General features: G+C 43.8%; 2 protein-coding genes across 2 annotated transcripts in view; one reads left to right on the top strand and one right to left on the bottom strand.

The window, feature by feature from the left end:
• LOC112267393 (neurobeachin-like) overlaps positions 1-25,154 on the bottom strand; it is a 338,648-nt gene that overhangs the window by 114,673 nt on the left and 198,821 nt on the right. The window contains 2 exon segments of the mRNA XM_042297331.1: positions 6,275-6,411; positions 16,589-16,735. Coding sequence (XP_042153265.1) covers positions 6,275-6,411; positions 16,589-16,735 — 284 coding nt within the window.
• LOC112266946 (putative nucleotidyltransferase MAB21L1) lies at positions 2,981-5,344 on the top strand. Its single transcript, XM_024444906.2, has one exon. The coding sequence runs from the start codon at positions 3,427-3,429 to the stop codon at positions 4,504-4,506; it is 1,080 nt and encodes a 359-aa protein (XP_024300674.1). The 5' UTR covers positions 2,981-3,426; the 3' UTR covers positions 4,507-5,344.

Here is a 25,154-nt window from a genome sequence, read left to right on the forward strand (position 1 = left end):
AAATTAGGCTGGGTCAGAGATAGGCGCTAACCCATATCTGCTATTGTGGATCTAACACATAGACAATGCAGGATCTCGCAGGATAGTGTATCTGAGTAGAGTAGAACAGGTTGTTAGTGTAGATCTGTAGTAGAGTAGACCAAGGGTGTGTTCGGGACGACAGAACGGTGTGCAACGTTTAATTCACACACAAACGTACCTCAAAGGCCGTTGAAGAAAAGTGTGCACCGTTTTGAGGAAACGTGTAATTCAGTACAAACCGTCACGCAACGCAGGAAATGTTGAACCGAACTGAACGCACCTCAGGTTGTTAGAGCTAAGCATTAACATTTCCATGTAGATCTGTGTAGGGTAGGCCAGGTTGCAGCCACATGCTTTAGATTAAAGAGGTGATAATCCTGAAGAAAAGCCCCTCTATCACGCAGAGGGATGACCAGCCTCATGGCCACACTCACGCACAGTTGGAAGTAGACTGTAGACTAGTCTGGATCTAATAAAGGCAGAGAGAGATGGAGAAGAGGTGCGGGTTTTCCTCCCATCTCTCTCCATATAGAACCAGTATAGAAAGTTCTACATTCACAAAACACTCCATGAAAGTGACCAAGAAAAATCTAAACTAGGAAGTGGTAGCTAGTTTTGTCAATATCTAACCCGAAATTATTTCTGTTGACTATCCATCTAAAATAAGAATCAAGGTTAAGAATATGGTAAACTATATTTCACACTTAATTTGAATTAATAGTTTCATTGTAGACCTTTAGGATGTGCCTAGTGTAATCCTGTGTTTTCTTGGCAAGGTCTATCCCAGCACACCCATGTGTTGTCATATCTGTAATGTCTGCCTGGTAACAGTGGGACATTATTAATTATGATTGGGCTGATACTGCTGACAGAGACCTCCAGACTGGCTGGCATGATAGTGGGAGACAAATAGACATCACACACACAGAGATATTACATTGGGAACTGACAAGGTGCAGTCTATCCTGATAATGTGTGGTTCTGTGCAGCAAAGTGTTGGTGCAGATTAGTGTAAACGTCTTTATGTCCTGTACCTCTGCCGTTTAAAGTCTTCTTCAAAGCTCAAACTGAACCATCTGCGACGGGAAGCCACGATGATAACTACTTATTAAGATAGAGATGGTTCAGAGATAGGGAGATAGTTCGGTGATAACTACAGAGATTGTTCAGGGATTTGGTGTGCAGAAACGTGCAGCAACTTCTTCGTCATAAAAATATCTAGTCTACTGGTGTTGTGCATAAATGTGTCTTGCTTCCATTGAGGTCTTGATAACATAATAAACTGTGTTATATTAGTAATACGATTGTAATAGTTAAGGAGTATTTTTGTAGTAGTAATATGAATATTGTAGGCCGAGCCTATGTTGTGTTGCGTATGTAGAACAAATTTACTTCAGAAAAAAACTACTAGGCCTACTCAACTCAATGATATATATAATTAGGCTAAAATAATAATCATAATAATTATAACATTGTTTTTTTTAGTTGCAATTGTTTAATTTTGTTTAATTTGTTCTATCATCATATTCGTGATACATGTAAACACTGGTCTCACACAACACTCACCGGGAATGATGTCTACAATGTACAACATCAATAATTTGTCTAGTATTAATGGCCTGTTTTTGAAAACCTTGAGTTCACAACCTGTTAATGCTGACAAGACACCGTCATACAATATCGTGGACTATATAATCATCGGAATCACGTATTTCAACAAACTAACTAGATGCTTGCAATAAAACATTTACCATTGTTGAAAAATAATTAATATAGGAAATATATTAAAAAGCCTATACATGTATAGATTACAGTCTTACAAATGTAACCTTTATTTAACTCGGCGAGTCAGTTAAGATTAAGAACAAATTCTTAATTACAGTGACGGCCTAAATGAATGCCAATATCGATGCCATCTTAATTTTTCTTCACTGAAAATATGTGTCCTACTTAATTTGACAAGTTCATCCTTCAATTAATGAGGGATAGTAGGCCTATTTCATACATTGGAATCATGAAAAAATATTAACATTCATATTCAAAAACGTTTTAATTGAAAAGTACGCCTGAAAATGTATTTGTACAACACTAAGAAAAAACAATTAACTTCTAAAGGACTTTGGGCCTTTAAGTTATCATTAGCCTATTTACGCTGGAAAAGAAGACACCGAAAATTAACCGGTCCAATGTGTTTTAACTACTAGGATGTTGCATACATGCGTTATTTCCAAAATAACCATGCGATTTCACAGGCCTAATAATTATACAATGGCCTAACCTACTGATATGGTACAGATGTAAATTCATATTCTATAGGCTATTTCAACATGCAGAAGGATATATTTTTTTTCTAAGGACACTGCATTCCAAAGTCCTATTTGAAATGTCCCTGTAGAATAGATTTAGCGGTGCGAATCTTCAGTCAAAGCAAAAAAAATCTCAAATAACCAAGACGTAACCCCACGGAACAACTGTCATCAAACCTGTCATTCTAGTCGTCGTGTCTAATATTAGATCAGGTACCGTCCAGAGGCTGTGGACAATACAGAAACACTAATCATCAAGAATAAAACAAAACGAAAATAAGAGTAAACGAGAATAATAAACACGAGAAAAATACAACGTAAAATACACGTTTTAATCAAAACAAATAAATACGCAAAACCCTGGCACATGTTATAGCCTAACCTACTGTAGCATTCAACCAAGCCGTTTAAAATAAGCAGTTGGAGAAAATCCGTAAAAAAAATTCAAAAGGACAGCCTGAAAGAGAGTAGAAAAGGGCTTTGTTTTTTCTCTCGCCAACGCGTAAGTGGACTTCCGATCCTCGAGACTACTACCTTTAGTTTAAATTGTATATAAAACCCGGGGATTAATTTGTTGTTGATAAACTGGAGGCGGTGACGAATCAGATGGCGATTGGACATCCTCGTTCATAACCCTCCCTTTATAATTTCCCGAAGAGCGTCGGGGCTGTTAAACACAGAAAGACTCAGCCGCCTCCACGTCGCCCTCACACACACACACACACACAGACAGACAGCACCGCGCACTTTCATATGCGGATCCATAACTACAGCAGTGATTAGAGAAATAACAAAAACGAGGTTGTTTTGACTACTGACGTGAGAGGGTGTATTATGGATTTTTTATAATTATTCGCAAATCGAAGTACATACATTTTCCAACTGCAGTTCAATGCAAAAGCGAATGCTTTAGACCGGCGAGATTATTACGCATGTGCCCCAACAAGCAATAATAGGCTTGGTTGGGACTTTTGGAACAATTTTTTTTCTTTTTAATAGCGTTCTTTCTTCTCTAAAATTGGCTCCCGTACAAACAGCCGCGTTGGATCCGTCGGCTTACTGCGAGACTCCGGTCTACAACCCGGATCTCTGCCCTAACATGATAGCCGCCCAGGCCAAGCTGGTGTACCACCTCAACAAATACTACCAGGAGAAATGCCAATCTCGGAAGGCGGCCATCTCCAAGACCATCCGAGAGGTGTGCAAGGTGGTGTCGGACGTCTTGAAGGAGGTGGAGGTGCAGGAGCCCCGCTTCATCAGCTCTCTCAACGAGATGGACAACCGCTTCGAGGGGCTAGAGGTCATCTCCCCCACAGAGTTCGAGGTGGTGCTCTACCTCAACCAGATGGGGGTATTTAACTTCGTGGATGATGGATCTCTGCCGGGCTGCGCCGTGCTCAAGCTGAGCGACGGCCGTAAGAGGAGCATGTCTCTCTGGGTAGAATTCATCACCGCCTCCGGCTACCTCTCTGCGCGCAAGATCCGCTCCAGATTTCAGACCCTAGTGGCGCAGGCCGTGGATAAATGCAGCTATAGAGATGTTGTCAAAATGGTGTCTGATACCAGCGAGGTGAAGTTACGCATCAGAGACAGATACATCGTTCAGATCACCCCGGCTTTCAAATGCACCGGGATCTGGCCCCGCAGCGCAGCGCACTGGCCCCTACCGCACATCCCCTGGCCGGGCCCCAACAGGGTAGCCGAAGTAAAGGCCGAGGGATTCAACCTTCTCTCTAAAGAGTGCTACTCGTTGAACGGAAAACAAAGTTCGGCAGAGAGCGACGCCTGGGTCCTGCAGTTCGGCGAGGCCGAGAACCGCCTACTCCTGGGAGGCTGCAGGAAGAAATGTCTGTCGGTCCTCAAAACGTTACGAGACCGGCACCTTGAGCTGCCTGGGACGCCCCTCAACAACTACCACATGAAAACTCTGGTTTCTTATGAGTGTGAAAAACATCCACGGGAGTCTGACTGGGACGAGAACAACCTCGGGGACCGTTTGAACGGGATTCTATTGCAGCTTATTTCGTGTTTGCAGTGCAGGAGGTGTCCCCATTACTTCCTGCCTAATCTAGACCTGTTCCAGGGGAAACCTCATTCTGCTCTAGAAAATGCAGCCAAACAGACCTGGCGACTTGCGAGAGAGATTTTGACCAACCCCAAAAGCTTGGAGAAACTCTGAGGTAAATGTGTGTTATAGTGAAGGAGGGTCAGTGAGAGGCCTGGTGATGTATCAAATGACTATGGACAGAAATGGTCACTGTGCCTCTGTTTAATTCACGGTCTTGTAAAATGTGACTATCCTCTGACGAGGAAGAAGTTTACTCTGATATCATTTTTATGACCCATAGTCAAATATGACCCTTCTCTTAATTTTATTCTGTGATTTAGGAGCAAATTGTACCATCAATCCACATTCAAGGTTAGGTTTAATTTCAGTATTAATCTTTCGTTATTTCTCTCCATGCCCACGGTTGTCTAAATCGTTTATTAGCTTAAATGCTTTAAAATAAAGCCCCCATACAAGCCTTGAGTAAATATTTATACTGTAAATACATTCATAGGTTGTGATTCCAGTGGTCTGAAATTGTGAATGTTGTTCTGTGACATGTAAACTTAAGAGTTCAATTACACCTTTTAAAGTAAAACGGTTTTTTTTATCTGGTAGAAAATACATTCATTTAGTACATTAATTTCAGTAACAGTCTGCTGTATCTGTTGTCAGTGGACATTTTCTCATTTTGAAAGTTTACATTTTGATGGTACTATTTGTTACATTTAAAAAAAAAACATTCCATAAACATACTTGAATTCTTATTTAAAGTATACTCGATACTTTTTTGTTTGTACCTTGCTTACATGATAAAACCTGAAAACCTGAAAATATATATAAATACAGTCTAATTGAGAAGAAAAAATGCACTTGAAATACACTGGATTATATCATGATCTGATCTGATTTTTTATTCCTGTCTGTGAATTAATTTAAAGAGTTAGCCTAATAAAAAATAGCTATGTAATATTTGTGTCCCAATCATGATTTAATTAAATGTATAACTTGTATTTTTTCATATATAGGCCATAGTTATTGTATGCATCATACATGGGTATTTTTCATATATAGGCCATAGTTATTGTATGCATCATACATGGGTATTTTTTAAGCCTAGTGTTTAACCCGTTTTAAATTAGGCAAATATAGTTTGTCATTTCTCTATTAATTCTGGCTATAAGCCTACCCTCCATATTGTATCTATCAGGTTGTCTACGTTATAATAATAGGCTGTCTATTTAAAAGCATTTTATAGGCGTAATGCTGTTGGAAAAAACAAATGTATGAGAGGTACGGTTGGGGTTAGACATTAGGCCTATATTTCCAATATACAGTGGACAGGAATAATGCGCAAAACAGGTGTTTTGAACGGGTAATTGTGTAAATGTCTACGTTACAACGTTAGTATGCGCCCAATAGTGTTAGTACTTATCCCATGTCCATACACAGTCGCTATATTTATAAACAACGATAATGTTGGTGTAAAATCGAAAAGACCTCGTAGGCTCTCGTTTGATGACATAGGTTTACAGGTTTTGAGGGGATCAGAATATCAATAAATGTGTAAAATGTTTTAGGCCTACATGTCAGGTTCTCTCCAGAGGCCTGGGTAGGTTTAAGGCTCGTCTACATCCTGGAACTTCAAATGGCACAACGTTCCAATTGGACCATATATTTTAAAATGCTCCACAATCTCCTTATGGTTGAATTCTTGCACATGGGTGAATCTGAATAATTATTTGAATCTCTAAATCACATTTTGTGTCTTGTAAAAGAAAGGAACCTGGGGTCAATGCGGGCCCAGCCAAAACATGAACACGAATCAGTAAAGTGAACTTGAATGTGAACAAAAGCTTGTGCATATCAAACAGAAAGGGAAAGTGGCGGTTGGACTTACCGTGGAGTCAAGCCGTTTGAAGGAGTGGTCATCCTCGTCCACTTCGAAATAGATCTCGGTCGTCGTGATGGAGAGCGTCCCTCGCGCCACTATTACTGGGGCCACCAGCTGGGCTGGGGTGCTGAGGACCACTGGGCCTATAATGCGTAATACACCGTGCATCAGATATAAGGACAAACAAAACATGGTCTTTAAAAATTCCTAACAAATAATCGGATTTGTTTGTTTGGAAATTATTATCAAATTTGAGTCTACTTCGATTTAATCAGAGCACATATTGAGGCGATGTAATGTCTAGGATGCAAATTCTACAATTTCTTCTTAATTTTGGCACATGCACAGTTCTTAATTATCATGGTAACAAGTCTGTATTCAGTTTTTTTTAATTTTTTTATGCAAACACGAATTACTCGTTCAGGTTGAATACAGAACACGGCTCCATTTTGGGTTGCACTCTGGAGGCTATAAAATAGGTTATTTTTAACCAAATCGCCATTCAGCCAATTCAACAAGCATATAGGCCTATATACATTCTAGGCTTACAAAACGATTTGAAGCTAATTTACATAAGTAATGACCAGTTTAACTATAGGCGCGTGCTGTGCAATAGGGCCAGAAGTATGATACGGTCTATCAGAACTAAACCAGAGATGGAGGAGCGCTTGCCAATATGATGAATGTTCACTTATAACCTATAGGCTATTATTATGCATATTTGCATATTCATATTTTTCATAAGAATTATTTCAGTTACTATAGCAACATCTGCGGCCTCTAAAAGAGAGACACAACACCACCCCAAAATTATTGTGACAATTTGTATAGCATCCTAAACGATATATATATTTTTTAACAGTTTCTTTGAGGGAAAATAAAAGCTTTTGTATTTGTGCTGACGATATCCCTTCAGTATTTATTTACGATGGCTTTTTGATCCCTGGTCAGCTGATGGGATCACATGCTATATCTCTCTCTGTCTCCACCCGTCTTCCTCCCCATCTCCATCTCTCCTCCTGTCCTCTCTTCTCCCTCCATTCTCCATGTTCTATTTGGAGCAGTATCGCTGAGGCGCGTCAGCTCCGCTGATTTGTCTCGAGCTCAAATGAAAGCTCTTGAAATTGGGATATTTATCGATCGCGTGAACTCCAAAGAGTCAGTTTAATGTCTCGTCAATCTTAATCCTGTGCTCCTCAGCCAATTATGCCTGATACTGTTGCGAGATTACAAGTGGATTTTGGTTTCAATTCCCTGGGCGCTCTTTCATTGTGCTCACGGAGCGTTCAGGAATAGTGGAATCGGCTTTCCTACTCTTTCTCTCTGCCTGCCCTATAGCTGTCTGTAATAAACTCTCTGCCTGTATTAAACGGATCTTATCTGATTACACAATCACCGTTAAATATGTGCATTACAAGCTGCAGTAATATCCCGGGTCTAATAACTTTTCAGGTGTATATATTGTATGCCTATGAGAACATATGTCCCTAACATGCCTCACAGCATATTCATGAATAGATACTACAAAATACACTGATATATAATGTATAGCCTACAATATAGGCCTCCGTGTACATATAACGTAATATTATACAATGTAATTACTGCGTTGCTCTCACAGAACAGAAAGCAATGCTTTTGAACATGAAACAAAACGTGATCAAAACATCACTGTCATTATTATTTATTAGCCGATGTAATTATCTTGTAATGACAGTTGTTCTTAATGTTGTTTCCACATTAAGATAAATATTAAACCTGCACCATGTTAGGCTACATTTGAACAGAGAATTAGGCCGAAGTCTCAATAAACGGGCAGATATTGTTTTATATTCGATGCTGTTTGCAATAGATTCCCAGCAACCTAAAGGGTTTGTCTTTCTGCAACATAAACTCTCTATTCAAAGAACTCTAGTCTACTCCCCCTCAGAGAGCGCGCGAGAGAGAATAAAAAGACGTTGGAGGGTACAGAACCATTGTGTTGTGGCTTGAAGGGGCTCTGGCACATACAGAGACAATGCAGCCTTAATCCACTGGATCCACCGCGCTACAGGGACGGGATTAAACTGTAATCCCTCTAGGTATACTCCATAATTAGGAGTTAGTATTAAAACGTTTACACGATACAGGTTTCCATATGCCAAAGGACTGGATTCTGATAATACTATAATGCTAGATTTGTGGAGCCTCTTTCTGAGAATTTCCTTCAAAAAAGTTATAGTAGTAATAATAATATTCACACACACACACACACACATACACATACACACACACACACACACACACACACACACACACACACACACACACACACACACACACACACACACACACACACACACACACACACACACACACACACACACACACCTTTGACTTGGATGGTCTTCAGAGTAATATTTCAGGAACATTTAAAAGTGTACATTGAGCAAATAATTCAATTTATAGCAACAATTATTCCAGTTATAATATTCTATTACATAGTTGCAGTTTCTTGGTGTTATTCTGTGTGTACTCTAGTCTTGTCTGTCTATGGGGCTGGAAAAATGTTAAACAGTCTGGTCTGATGAAGACAGTCGCAGTGATGTCACTGCTGCACTGCTACACAGACACAAGGCATTCTGGGTAGTGTCATAATTAAAACAGCACTGTACATTCTCCCACAGTCCTGAATGCCCAACATTCCTCTCAAAGGCTTGAATAAGTCTAAGAATTCCCTATATAGCGCACTATTTTTGACCAGGTCACATAGGCCAATAGTGTGCTTTTAGGGACGCAACCTAAAACTGTTCCATTTCTTGTCAATAAAGATTCATATCTTAAACATGTGAGGTAGACAGTGATATTATATGTAATTCAACACATCCTGAGCAGTGTAATTTTTTATGGGGGTTTGTCTAAGTATTTATGACACTATTATCTTGCACACATAAGGCACATTATTACCAATGTAAGGGATACAATTATGCCAGAGAGAGAGAGAGAGAGATGAACGATGAACTTCACTCGTTAGGGCATGATAATGCACCACTGAGAGAGTACAGAATGCCTGTTTTTGACTGGTCCATGCAAAGGTCTGTCAGTTAAGATCATTAATATCTCAACCAAAACAGTAAACAGCCACTATCTAAACACAACACCTCCCTCTTCCATCCTCTCCTCTCCTTGTATGATTTGGGTTACAGATGAGTAGACAAAAGGAGTGTGTTGATGCCAATGAGAGCAGACGGTGTTGCCAGTGTTCAGGGGGAGTGAAACTAATCATGGGTTTGGTAACCACAGGGCAGGCTCCACCCGCTCCAATAGCTAGCTGAGCCCAGGGTAAGCCATGCCTCCTCTGGCAGCAGACACTGGCCTGATGTTTGGTTGGCAGGAGAGAGAGAGGAGGAGGAGGAGAGAGATATAGGGGAGAGAGAGTGAGAGGGAGAGAGAGAGAGACAGACAGAGAGTGAGAGAGAAAGAAAGAAAGAGAATGAGAAAGGCTGTCAACACACAGGGATGATCTCCCACTTAGACTGCTCAGGGCAGAGAGAGGTAGAGTTTAGATATAGAGCACACAGACTGTAGCATATAGATATAGAGCACATAGACAGAACACTACCTAATGTCCAGGACTTCCGAAAGATCAGTCTGAGATAGCGAGGGCTCCCCTTCTGGTCAGAATGTGAACATACCTTTAACTTTACCATGATGCAATAAAATAATGTTTTTGAATGGTTCCAAAAATAAATGTTTCGACCAACATTTTTAATAAGGTTGGAATTAATGTAGCTGGATAAAGAAAGGTTCCTTTTTGAAATCTCTGTTTTCATTGTAAAAAAAAGCATAATTAAATCATTACCAGCAGCACAGTTACAGTCACCAATGCTCTGGATAACATGAAAAAAGCCTAACCAGCTCTGCTAGGATGAGAAAAATGGTCAGAGTGAGATGTTCTCTCATTTATGTCTGAAAGTATCTAGCAAGCTAGCAAACTTCTTTTTATTTAAATTTCTTACCCCTTTTTCTCCTCAATTTCGTAGTATCCAATTGGTAGTTACAGTCTTGTCCCATCGCTGCAACTCCCGTACGGACTTTGGAGAGGCGAAGGTTGAGAGCCGTGTGTCCTCTGAAACACAACCCAGCCAGGCTGCACTGCTTCTTGACACACTGCTCGCATAACCCGGAAGCCAGCCACACCAATGTGTTGGAGGAAACACCGTACACCTGGCGACCGTGTCAGCCTGCACTTGAGACCGGTCTGCCACAGGAGTCACTAGTACACGATGGGACAAGAACATCACCGCCGGCCAAACCCTCCCCTAACCCGGACGCCGCCACACCATGGGTCTCCTGGTCACGGCCGTCTGCGACAGAGCCTGGACTCAAACCCAGGATCTCTAGTGGCACAGTACTTTAGACCACTGCGCCATTCGGGAGGTCAAGCTAACTAACTTTAACCAGTTAGTTTGGGAGCTTGACTGCCGTGGTGAGTCCAGAACGTTCTAATCAACCCTACTCCTCAGCCAGAGCATCCAGTGTGCGCTCTTAATGCTCCGAGAGTGAACTGCTCTGAATTTACATACGGACAATCTGACAAACGCCCAGAGTGCACTGAACACTCTCTGGCACCCCAGAGATGCAAATGCACCCTTAGTTAATAGACCCATGAGGAAGAGCGTTCCAAACCCTTCTGCCAATAATAGCTAGTTTTACAATTTCCCCTTCCCACTCAGACCACTCACAGACATTCCTAGCAAAATTCTTGCTTGAGAAATTGCTGTTTGCCAAGAAGATATTTTTGTTTCTTTTTGACCATATTAATTGATCACAGTATTTCCACACTATGAATTCTAAATAGCACTCTGAAATTGTGAAAATGATGATGACGCCCTTTTTGTGTAAGAGCTGTTTGAAAGGAAATACCTGGAATTCAGCCTGTTCAGGTGGGATAGAACTTTTGGGCCACATCATGTGACCTGATTATAATCGACCGGTGACTGTTCATCTGGGTAAGGGGGTGGGCTCTAGACCATCCTATCCGCTCATCAGGGCAGTGTATGTAAATATCTTCATATTTGTATTCTAATGCCCATACGCATTTTGGAGTTATTTTCATTAAATAAACATAGAGTGATTAATTAGACATGCAATGATGATTGAATTATTATTTTTTTTTACACAGACTGCATTGGTGCTTTAAGGACAATACTGCCCACAGTCACTACTTAAAAGCCTGATCGTACCTCTTGAGATTCTGGACAGAAGCCGGTCATTGCATGTCTCTAAAGCTATCCTCACTTACATTGCAACATTGTAGATACAATAGTCTACCATTATAATTCACTGTGTCAGAATGCCAACATACCAGGAAACCCTTATCTTTTAAAAGAAACATCAGCTACAGTATATCATGCTTTCATAATTATTTTCTCATATATCTCAGGAATCATTTTTCTCCTCAGAAAAAACAATTTCTTAGAAGGTCTGTGAGCATGACAGAGGAGGCACAGCAACCAGATTCTCCCTCAGTCCATTTGCTGCTTTATAATCCTTGTGATTGGAACATAGTAAACATTTCAGGAATTTATGATGGCTGCCAGGATCCGCTATTGTATTCCAGTAAAACGCTTGCATCAGGAATAATACCACCGCAGCACTTGCTGCTCTTATTTCAGGGACCAGTTGTTTGCAGCATTCAGGCAGTGTATCAGACCGTTGAACAGCTCCTCTTGATCTATAGCCACAACCAGACTGAACTCTGGATATCTCTCCCCTGTGAGGCTGAGGCAATTATACCTAAAGCAGCAGAAAGCATAGTTCTGACTGGAGAGTTTGGCCCACAAAGCTGGAGCCTGGTGCCATATGACCAGGAGGTGGGTTGGAAAACATTGAGAACATTGTGAGAACAGTAAGAGAACACTATGTTAAAAGTAAAACCCTATGAGAAAACTATGCGAACACGACGAGAACCCAACAAGAACCCGAAAAGAACACTACCAGAAAGGGAAGGGAATACCTAGTCAGTTGCACAACTGAATGCATTCAACAAAAATGTGTCTTCTGCATTTAACCCAACCCCTCTGAATCAGAAATGTGTCTTCTGCATTTAATCCACCCCTCTGAATCAGAAATGTGTCTTCTGCATTTAACCCACCCCTCAGAATCAGAAATGTGTCTTCTGCATTTAACCCAACCCCTCTGAATCAGAAATGTGTCTTCTGCATTTAACCCACCCCTCTGAATCAGAAATGTGTCTTCTGCATTTAACCCTGCCCCTCTGAATCAGAAATGTGTCTTCTGCATTTAACCCAACCCCTCTGAATCAGAAATGTGTCTTCTGCATTTAACCCACCCCCTCAGAATCAGAAATGTGTCTTCTGCATTTAACCCAACCCCTCAGAATCAGAAATGTGTCTTCTGCATTTAACCCACCCCCTCAGAATCAGAAATGTGTCTTCTGCATTTAACCCACCCCCTCAGAATCAGAAATGTGTCTTCTGCATTTAACCCACCCCCTCAGAATCAGAAATGTGTCTTCTGCATTTAACCCAACCCCTCAGAATCAGAAATGTGTCTTCTGCATTTAACCCAACCCCTCAGAATCAGAAATGTGTCTTCTGCATTTAACCCAACCCCTCAGAATCAGAAATGTGTCTTCTGCATTTAACCCACCCCCTTCTGCAGAATCAGAAATGTGTCTTCTGCATTTAACCCAACCCCTCAGAATCAGAAATGTGTCTTCTGCATTTAACCCAACCCCTCAGAATCAGAAATGTGTCTTCTGCATTTAACCCACCCCCTCAGAATCAGAAATGTGTCTTCTGCATTTAACCCAACCCCTCAGAATCAGAAATGTGTCTTCTGCATTTAACCCACCCCCTCAGAATCAGAAATGTGTCTTCTGCATTTAACCCAACCCCTCAGAATCAGAAATGTGTCTTCTGCATTTAACCCACCCCCTCAGAATCAGAAATGTGTCTTCTGCATTTAACCCACCCCCTCAGAATCAGAAATATGCGCGGGGGCAGCGTCCACATTAAACAGCGTCCACATTATTGGCACTCAGAGAGCTACCTACCACCCTTATGAGAACACAATGAAAACACTAGAACACTATATAGGGAACTAGAACCTGCTGAAGCTTGGCTATGCACACTGACATTCTGACACTGCAGCCCAAGTCCATAGACACCACAGTTCCAATAACAATACTTACCTTGCGAGCCTGAAATGTGCACTACTCAATATTAGGAAGGAGTCCTTAAATGTTTTGTACACTCAAGAGAGCACCGGACACAGGCCATGCAAACTCAGTTGTTCACTGGAGGGAAGCGGAGAAGGTGAGAAAGGGAACAGCTGGAAAGCCAGGGACCTGGAAGACATATGCAGATTTCTCTCCCAAGGTTCTGACTTAGGATGTAAAATGACTTTGTAGTCAGCAGGAGCAAACGCCAAACAGCTAGGGTGTACTAAGAGCGCGTGGAGATCCAAAACACGTTTGGCCGCCGCCAAGGCCATGAGCAGGGCAGTCTCTTCGGAAAGGACCTTCACAGACTCCAATGGTACAAACAGAGACTCACACAGAGAATCCAGGACCAAAGCCAGGTCTCAAGTGGATGCCATAGGTTTAGACACTGGTCTGAGCCGACGCACGCCTTTCAGAGACTTCACCACCAGAGAGTGAGACTCCAGGGTAGAGCCTTCAATCCCTACATGACACGCCGGGATGGCTGCCATATCAACCTTCAATGTGGAAAAAGAAAAGCCCTGCTCCGAAAGCAAAATGTCCACCAAAGAGCATATAAAACATGAAACTCCTTTAACCTGACACCAACCCTCAAACGCGACCCACTTATATGTATACAACCCTCTTGTAGAGGGCATATGCACCGGCTCTATAGTCTTTATCACGTTCAAGGGTATACCCCTAGCCGTCAAATTCAACCTTTCAGGGGCCAAACCCATAGATCCCATACATGTGGACGTGGGTGCCAAACTCTCTGGGCCAGCGGGGAGCCACCAGAATCAACACCAGACCCTCCTGATGGACCCTCTCCACGGTGGCCTGAATCAGGGCCACCGGAGGAAAAGCATAGAGCAGAGTTTGAGGCCAACTGAATGCGCTGTGCCGGGGTCAAACAACTTTCCTTGTGATACACTATGAACCCCAGAGACTGAATATGGGAAACGTAGCAGTGTGGAGCTCCACCTGTTCCCTCAACTCCACTATGACCATCCAATCATCCAGATAGGCCAATAATGGGATCCCCTGGCAACTCACCGGTGCCAAAGCCGCCTCCACCACCATAGAAAATGCTCTGGGGCGATAGGGAGAGCCCGAAAAGCAAGACCAGAAACTTGTAGACCACACCCTCAAAATGAAACCTCTGAAACGTTCTGTGGAGAGGATGTATAGTCACATGAACATACGCATCCTTTAGATCTACGGATGCGAACCACTGCAATAGCCGGTGAAGTTTAAGCATTGCAAACGTTGAGGTGCTTGTTTAAAACATAAATCCTGCTTGGGCCCCCCATACAATAAGGTATGCGCGCGCACTACGGATAAAAGCGTTTGCTTAATTGCATATATTATTATTATATTACACGTTTCACCGTAGCTATGGCAGCTGTATGAAGCTCTCTTGCCTGCCTGGCACGTTTCAGGTAAAACCTCAACCTCCCTGGTTGACCAGATAGCTATGGGCCCTGGTTGACCAGATCGCTATGGGCCCTGGTTGACCAGATAGCTATGGGCCCTGGTTGACCAGATCGCTACGGGCCCTGGTTGACCAGATAGCTACGGGCCCTGGTTGACCAGATAGCTTAGGGCTCTGGTTGACCAGATAGCTACGGGCCTTGGTTGACCAGATTGCTACGGGCCCTGGTTGACCAGATTGCTACGGGCCCTGGTTGACCAGATTGCTACGGGCCCTGGTTGACCAGAGATGGTGACCAGATTGCTACGGGCCCTGGTTGACCAGATTGCTACGGGCCCTGGTTGACCAGATTGCTATGGGCTTTGGTTGACCAGATTGACCCCTGGTTGACCAGATAGCTACGGGCCCTGGTTGACCAGATAGCTACGGGCCCTGGTTGACCAGATTGCTACGGGCCCTGGTTGACCAGATTGCTACGGGCCCTGGTTGACCAGATAGCTGCGGGCCCTGGTTGACCAGATAGGGCTCTGGTTGACCAGATGCTACGGGCCTTGACCAGATTGCTACGGGCCCTGGTTGACCAGATTGCTACGGGCCCTGGTTGACCAGATTGCTACGGGCCCTGGTTGACCAGATTGCTACGGGCCCTGGTTGACCAGATTGCTATGGGCTTTGGGACCAGATTGCTGGGCCTTGGTTGACCAGATTGCTACGGGCCTTGGTTGACCAGATTGCTACGGGCCCTGGTTGACCAGATAGCTACGGGCCCTGGTTGACCAGATAGCTACGGGCCCTGGTTGACCAGATAGCTACGGGCCCTGGTTGACCAGATTGCTACGGGCCCTGGTTGACCAGATTGCTACGGGCCCTGGTTGACCAGATAGCTACGGGCCCTGGTTGACCAGATTGCTACGGGCCCTGGTTGACCAGATAGCTACGGGCCCTGGTTGACCAGATAGCTACGGGCCTTGGTTAAAAGTATTGCACTATCAAAAATAATAGGGTGTAGTCCATGACTCAATGTTCTAATGAAAAAAAATGTCTAGATATCAAACAACCAACTCATGTGTTTTTATAACTAATTGTGATTTGTTTATTTACATATGTATTTCCACTGAGGAGGTTGATTCAAGTGATTTTCATTCATTAGTTTGTTTTCATAGTTTCTCTGTCCGTTATAATCAGTAAGATCAGAGTGTTAATGTGGGTTAAAAGTTCAGTCTGTCAGGTTAGGTAATGTTAGTTTAGTTAATGATTTTCTGGGCCATTTGGTAGGTGGTGACATATCATGCGTTCCAAATGGCACCGTATTTCACTACTTTTGACGAAAGCACTATGAGCCCTAGTCAAAAGTAGTGCACTAACTAGAGAATAGAGTGCCATTTGAAATGCAGCCATGTTCAGATTGATCATCCTTCCGGAATCAATTTAGATTTACTTGGACTGAGATGACGGACTGACCTCTGGAGACAAACAGGCGAGGAAGGAACAGCGCTAGAGGACCAAAACAACACAGAATAGAACCGACCGGTGTATTTCACACATACACAACCACACAGGAACTACACTTTCACCTGAACACCTTGGAAACACTGTCCAGATTCACTTACACTGGCAAAAACATAAACCATAACCCAAACATAGGACAAATATGTGCATCTGTGTTTGTGTATCTCACCAGCTAGGTTGTCCATCTCCTTCTCCTGCAGCAGACTGGCAGTGTCGTCGTCTCCATCCAACATCAGGTCCGTCTCTGGGCTCTGATTGGCTACTGCCTGGCTGCGGAACCCCTTCTTCGACTTGACCAACTCGTCCTCCTCGCTGTCTGGAGGGGGAGGGGAGGGGGGGACAGAAAGACAGAACAGTAGGAACAGTCAGTCAGAAAACAGTTAGAATAGGGGGTGGCGAGAGAGGACAGCCCGACAGCGGTCAGAGAACAGTCAGGGAACAGCCCAACAACAGTCAGATAACAGTCATACTACAGCCCGACAGAAGTCAGAGAACAGTCATAACAGTCAGGGAACAGTCATAACAGTCAGATAACAGTCAGGGAACAGTCAGAAAACAGCCAGAAAACAGTCAGAAGAGTCAGGGAACAGCCCGACAGCAGTCAGAGAACAGTCAGAAAACAGAAAACAGTCAGACAACATTTAGACAATAGTCAGACAGAACAGTCATACAACCAGAGAACAGTCAGACGGAACAGCCAGGAGACAGTCAGACAGCTAAACACCTCTCCCCTGAACCCCAAAGAGCAGATTCATATCAGTGTAGAAAGATAAGGAGATTATAAATGCTTTCAAGTGTCACATCAGTGGAGCCAAATGTGAATCTGGTTTTGATAGATTCATAAAACGCATACCATAACATTTGGCGAGCTTCGGAAGTCTGGATTAACCACAGTACCCACAATCTCTACATGAAACGTCCAATGATGACTGACTTGGAGTAAAGAGCGGTGGACTGTAGTATTTCATAACTATTGACGTCAGAACCCACAGGAAACATATTAATACATTTAATACATTTCCAGCATCTAAACTGATAGGCTGTTTCAACATTTGTTATCAGACAAGGTAAACTATGAAACACTTTTGTTTTTAGAAAGCGGCAAAAGAGTGTTGAGGATATGTCTTCAGCTCAGAGTCGTTGGGGACTGTATCTGTCAGCTGCTCAGACAGAACCACACTGATCAGACAGATCAATTAAGAGGCTGAGAACACCACCACATTTCATCATATAGGCATCCTGTAACAGAGATCTAGTGGAACAGGACCATCACTCTACAGCCTGTGTCCCACCTTACAGTAAATCAACTAAATACAGTATGTACAGACAATATAGTACATCCACACCATACAGATTATACAGTACATCCACACCATACAGACAATACAGTACATCCACACCATACAGACTATACAGTACATCCACACCATACAGACAATACAGTACATCCACACCATACAGACTATACAGTACATGCACACCATACAGACTATACAGTACATCCACACCATACAGACTATACAGTACATCCACACCATACAGTATGTACAGACTACACAGTACATCCACACCATACAGACTACAGTATATCCACACCGTACAGACTATACAGTACTTCCTCACCATACAGGCTATAAAGTACATCCACATCATACAGACTATACAGTACATCCTCACCATACAGACAATACAGTACATCCACACACCATACAGACTATACAGTACATCCACACCATACAGACTACATCCACACCATACAGACTACAGTATATCCACACCATACAGACTATACAGTATATCCACACCATACAGACTATACAGTACATCCACACCATACAGACTATACAGTACATCCACACCATACAGACTATACAGTACATCCACACCATACAGACTACAGTATATCCACACCATACAGACTATACAGTACATCCACACCATACAGACTATACAGTACATCCACACCATACAGACTACAGTATATCCACACCATACAGACTATACAGTACATCCACACCATACAGACTACAGTATATCCACACCATATAGACTATACAGTACATCCACATCATACAGACTATACAGTACATCCACACCATACAGACTATACAGTACATCCACACCATACAGACTATACAGTACATCCACACCATACAGACTACATCCACAGACTACATCCACACCATACAGACTATACAGTACATTCACACCATACACACTATACAGTACATCCTCACCATACGTACAGACTACAGTACATCCACACCATATAGTATGTACATACTATACAGTACATCCACACCATACAGTATGTACATACTATACAGTACATCCACACCACAGACTATACAGTACATCCTCACCATACGTACAGAAAACAGTACATCCACACCATACAATATGTACAGTACATCCACACCATACATACTATACAGTAAATCCACGCCATACAGTATGTACATACTATACAGTACATCCACACCATACATACTATACAGTACATCCACACCATACAGACTATACAGTACATCCTCACCATACATACAGAATACAGCACATCCACACCACACATTGAATGTATTAAGCTGCCTTCATCAAGTTGTCAGATCCAGCCCAACCCCATCATCATCCCATCCCAACCCCAACCCCATCCCAACCCTAGCTCCAGCCCAACCCAACCCCAGCACATACCAGCTCAACCCATCCACACCCCAACCCCATCTCCATCCCAGCCCAACCCCAACCCCATCCCAACTCTAGCTCCATCCCAACCCTAGCTCCAGCCCAACACAACCCCAGCACATACCAGGTCAACCCATCCACACCCCAACCCCATCCCCATCCCAGCCCAACCCCATCCACACCCCAACCCCAACCCCATCCCAGCCCAACCCCATCCCTACCCCAACCCCAACCCCATCCCCATCCCAGCCCCATCCCAACCCTAGCTCCAGCCCAACCCAATCCCAGCACATACCAGCTCAACCCATCCACACCCCAACCCCATCCCATCCCAGCCCAACCCCATCCCTACCCCAACCCAAACCCCAACCCCATCCCAGCCCCAACCCCATCCCAACCCCAACCCCATCCCCATCCCAACCCAACACCATCCCAACCCTAGCTCCAGCCCAACCCAACCCCAGCACATACCAGCTCAACCCATCCACACCCCAACCCCATCCCCATCCCAGCCCAACCCCATCCCAGCCCAACCCCATCCCAGCCCAGCCCAACCCCATCCCCACCCCAACCCCAGCCTAGCCCAGCCCCAACCCCATCCCCACCCCAACCCAACCCCATCCCCATCCCAGCCCAACCCCATCCCTATCTCCAGCCCAACCCCATCCCCATCCCAGCCCAACCCCAACCCCATCCCAGCCCAACCCCATCCCCAGCACACGCCTGCCACACATCACTGCACAGAGATGCCTGTGAGGATTTGTCTTCTTTAAGGTCATACAATATCTGTGAGAAATTGGAGAAGGAACTCTGTGTAAGAAAAGCTTCAGAACATGTCCTGAGAAATGGGAGGTGTCCAAAACCCGTCTGCCATGTTTTCTCTCAGCGTGGCTCTCAGTAGGCCTGGCGCTCCCAGAAGAAACAAGCACCTTGTCTTGAAGAGGTCTCCTGCAACTCTTGTCAGCACGACTACTGTTAAAAAACAACTTCCTGCTCTGTCTCTTGTCTGGAGAGCTTTCATCAGACACATGTGTAGCGTTTAACGCTGTGTAGCATTAAAGACCAGAGCCAGCCAGCAGCCAGCCAGCAGCCAGCCAGCAGCCAGCCAGCCAGCAGCCATCCAGCAGCCATCCAGCAGCCATCCAGCAGCCAGCCAGCAGCCAGCCAGCCAGCAGCCAGCCAGCAGCCAGCCAGCCAGCAGCCATCCAGCAGCCAGCCAGCAGCCAGCCAGCCAGCAGCCAGCCAGCAGCCAGCCAGCAGCCAGCCATCCAGCAGCCAGCCAGCAGCCAGCCAGCAGCCAGCCATCCAGCAGCCAGCCAGCCAGCAGCCAGCCAGCCAGCAGCCAGCCAGCCATTTAGCATCAAAGAGACGAGTGAAACTTAAAACTGTGATTCAGTAAAGCGTCATTGCACTCATTGGGTCAATGAGGGGAAGCTGAGCAGAGGAGCTGAGTCTCTGATTGGCATGATTGAGCAGAGGACCTGAGTGGGAACTAGACTAAACAAACCATGCTGATTCCTACAGGCATGCCACCAACATCAATAAGAGAGAATTACTGAGAGCATGAGCTCCTGAGCAAAAATATAGAATTAGAGTTGATTAAATGTAGATAAACTTGATTGTTTCACAAGGACTTACACATGATACTAACCTCAACATCAAAAGCTTCAATCCAATCACAATTTCATACCTAAAACCTTGTTTTTGGCCAAAATTACTTCAATGGACTATTACTACCAAGGACTATCAAGAAAAAACTTCTAACAAACCAAAACCTGCAGAAGAAACACAGCGGAACCTGGAAATACTATCCAACACAAACTGAATGAGTAATATAAGCTACTTCTGAATCCAAAAAGTAAAAGACAACAATCTCTAGGTCATTTGGTTGTATAAAGCTTCATAAATAAGAGTACTATGCTATCAAGCTGCTAGGAAAGAAACTGACCTGATCAATTAGTGCTGAAGTGTGAAGTGAGCGGTATGAAAACTCTTGAGCCTAACAATGGCAGGAGAGTTCCACAGCCCCTCCCCCACCCCAAATGTAGAGGCCTTGGAGCCCCCATGGCTTATCCCTGTCCAGAGGTTATTACAATACAGTACCCAATGGATATAAAAATACCACTACATAGAATGAGTACAAAAAAGCTCCTCAAGAACAATCCAGAGACACTATTTGCTGACTTCTACAAAGAGGGGAAGGTAAGCAACTTCATTTTTCACACAGACCATCCCCTTGCATGGCACAATGCTATAAGAGCTCACTACCCCAATGTCAAGAGAAAGGGTATTGTCCCAGGGTGGAAACTTCGAATGATAGACATTGAGGAAATTGAAACAACCTCTGTCAACGTGTACAAGTCTGGGACAGTAATGGCACAGGGCATCCTCATGCAGTTCCAGTAGGACTTTTTGGGGTTCAAAGAGTGGGGGAGTGAAAAAACTTCTTCCACTTTCCCTAACGCACAATTGGTTGTCTTCACCCTGCTACCACAAAATGACTTTCACCCTGCCAGTGGGTGAAATGCAAGCTTTTCCCAGGACTGTGCCTCAAAACCTACTGTCTACCTGGCCCAGCATTCCACCCTGGACTTGAACAGCCTTTACGACCAGGTCCACCTCTACAAGGCAGCAATTCCAACTTTTGCCAGGACCCAGCAGCACACACAGGAGCAACAGAGCAATGGATACCCCGTTCAGACCAGCAAGACACCCTCCTAGACCTGAAAGACCCCCTCCTGAAGGACCTGCACCGAGAGAACCCACACAAAGAGGACCTACACCCAGACCACAGCATCACCAGCCGCACTCCAACCAGCTAAGACCACCCCAAGCAAACCCTGGCTCCCCCATATCAGACCTATGCCCCTTTTGCCCAACCCATTCCCCCTCCCTTGCGGCAATGACCTCAACATGACAGCAGGACATATGCTCAGGCAGTGAGCAGAGCAACCGGCCCAACCCCACTATTACACCCGCCCAAGCCCCATCCTGTGACCTAAGAGGTTTGTATCAGATGCTCAACATGCTCTGCTCACACCTACTGTAATGGTCTAGGCCTAAACCAAAAAACAACAACACTAGGCACTATGGAACACAAAGCTTTTACTATCTCATCCTGGAATATACAAGGTCTGAGGTAATTTTGGCCTAAAGAGTAGGAACCTAGACTTCAAAGAAATTGGATATACAGACATTTTCATCCTACAAGAAACATGGCATAAAGGAGACGGAACCCACTGGTTGCCCTCTAGGCTACAGAGAACTGGTAGTCCCATCCACCAAACTACCAGGTGTGAAACAGGGAAGAGACTCAGGGGGTATGCTAATTTGGTATAGAGTAGACCTAACCCACTATTAAATTAGTCAAAACAGGAACATTTTACATCTGGCTAGAAATGAATAAGGAAATGATCTCAACAGAGAAAAATGTCCTCATGTGTGATACCTATATCCCCCCAATAGAATCCCCATACTTTAACAATGACAGCTTCCCCATCATAGGGTGGGAGATCAACAATTTCCAGGCCCAGGGACATGTACTAGTCTGTGGGGATCTAAATGCCAAAACTGAACCAGAACCTGACACCCTCAGCACACAGGGGGATAAACACCTACCTGCAGGTGACAGCATTCCCTCCCTCATATGCCCCCCTAGACACAACTACGACAACATAACCAACAAAAATGGGTCACAGCTCCTGCAGCTCTGTCGAACGCTGGGTATGTATATAGTCAATGGTAGGCTTCGAGGGGACTCCTATGGTAGGAACACATGTAGCTCATCTCTTGGCAGTGGTACTGTAGACTACTTTATCACTGACCTCAACCCAGAGTCTCTTTGAGTGTTCAGACAGCCCACTGACACCCTTATCAGACCACAGCAAAATCACACTCCACATGAACAGAGCTTTCCTCAATCATGAGGCATCAAAGCCAAAGGAACAGAATAATATTAGGAAACTCTATAGTTGGAAGGAAAGTAGTGAGGAATTCTAGCAAAAAAACAATTAGGCAACAACAAATTCAATCCATTCTAGACAATTTCCTGGACAAAATGCTTCACTGCAATAGTGAAGGTGTAAACTTAGTAGTAGAAAACCTAAACAGTATATTTGACCTCTAAGCTTCCCTATCAAATCTAAAAAAAATTCAAGCAGACAACCTAAGAAAATGAACAACAATAACAAATGGTTTGATGAAGAATACAAAAAGCTAAGAAAGAATTGAGAAACCTATCCAACCAAAAACATAGAGACCCAGAAAACCTGAGCCTACGCCTCCCCTATAGTGAATTACTAAAACAATACACTATGGAAAAAGAAGGAACAGCACGTCAGAAATCAGCTCAATGTAATTGAAGAATCCATAGAATCTAACCACTTCTGGGAAAATTGGAAAATTCTAAACAAACAACAACACAAAGAGATATCTATCCAAAATGGGGATGTATGGATAAACCGATTCTCCAATCATTTTGGCTCAATAACAAAGAACAAACAGCAAAAACATCTATATGATCAAATACAAATCTTAGACTCAACTATTAAAGACTACCAGAACCCACTGGATTCTCCAATTACATCTGCCACACGGATCCTGAACACTAGAGCCCCCCAGGGGTGTGTGCTCAGTCCCCTCCTGTACTCCCTGTTCACCCAAGACTGCATGGCCAGGCACGACTCCAACATCATCATTAAGTTTGCAGACGACACAACAGTGGTAGGCCTGATACAGCCTATAGGGAGGAGGTCAGAGACCTGGCCGTGTGGTGCCAGAATAACAACCTATCCCTCAACGTAACCAAGACTAAGGAGATGATTGTGGACTACAGGAAAAGGAGGACCGAGTACGCCCCCATTCTTATCGATGGGGCTGTAGTGGAGCAGGTTGAGAGCTTCATGGTGTCCAAATCACCAACAATCTAGAATGGTTCAAACACACCAAGACGGTTGTGAAGAGGGCAAAGTACGTTCATCTCTAGGAGACAGAACACATCTCCTTCCTGAGCGGTATGAAGGCTGTGTGGTCCCATGGTGTTTATACTTGTGCACTATTGTTTGTACAGATGAACGTGGTAACTTCAGGTGTTTGGAAATTGCTCCCAAGAATGAACCAGACTTGTGGATGTCTACCAATTTTTTCTGAGGTCTTGCTTTTCCCATGATGTCAAGCAAAGAGGCATTGAGTTTGAAGTTAGGCCTTGAAATACATCCACAGGTACACCTCCAATTGACTCAAATTATGTCAATTAGCCTATCAGAAGCTTCTAAAGACATGACATAATTTTCTGGAATTTTCCAAGCTGTTTAAAGGCACAGTCAACTTAGTGTATGTAAACTTCTGACCTACTGGAATGATGATATAGTGAGTTATAAGTGAAATCATCTGTCTGTAAACAATTGTTGGAAAAATTACTTACGTCATACACAAAGTAGATGTCCTAACCGACTTGCCAAAACTATAGTTTGTTAACAATAAATTTGTGGAGTGGTTGAAAAGTGAGTTTTAATGATTCCAACCTAAGAGTATGTACGTTTCAAATTTCAACTGGATATAACAACGAATTGGCGAGGGCACAAGACGAGTCTGCAGCACCCGGCCTCACCCTACTAGAATCTGAAGTCAAATGTCTACTGTTTGCTGATGATTTGGTGCTTCTGTCCCCAACCAAGAAGGGCCTATAGCAGCACCTAGATCTTCTGCACAGATTCTGTCAGACCTGGGCCCTGACAGTAAATCTCAGTAAGATAAAAATAATGGTGTTCCAAAAAAGGTCCAGTTCCCAGGACCACGAATACCATCTAGACACCGTTGCCATAGAGCACACACAAAAACTATACATACCTAAACATCAGCGCCACAGGTAACTTCCACAAAACTGTGAACGATCTGAGAGACAAGGTAAGAAGGGCATTCTATGCCATCAAAAGGAACATAAAATTCGACATACCAATTAGGATCTGGCAAAAAATATTTGAATCAGTCATAGAACCCATTGCCCTTTATGGTTGTGAGGTCTGGGGTCCGCTCACCAACAAAAATTCACAACA

The sequence above is a fragment of the Oncorhynchus tshawytscha genome, linkage group LG14, assembly GCF_018296145.1.
Source record: "Oncorhynchus tshawytscha isolate Ot180627B linkage group LG14, Otsh_v2.0, whole genome shotgun sequence".
NCBI lineage: Eukaryota > Metazoa > Chordata > Actinopteri > Salmoniformes > Salmonidae > Oncorhynchus > Oncorhynchus tshawytscha.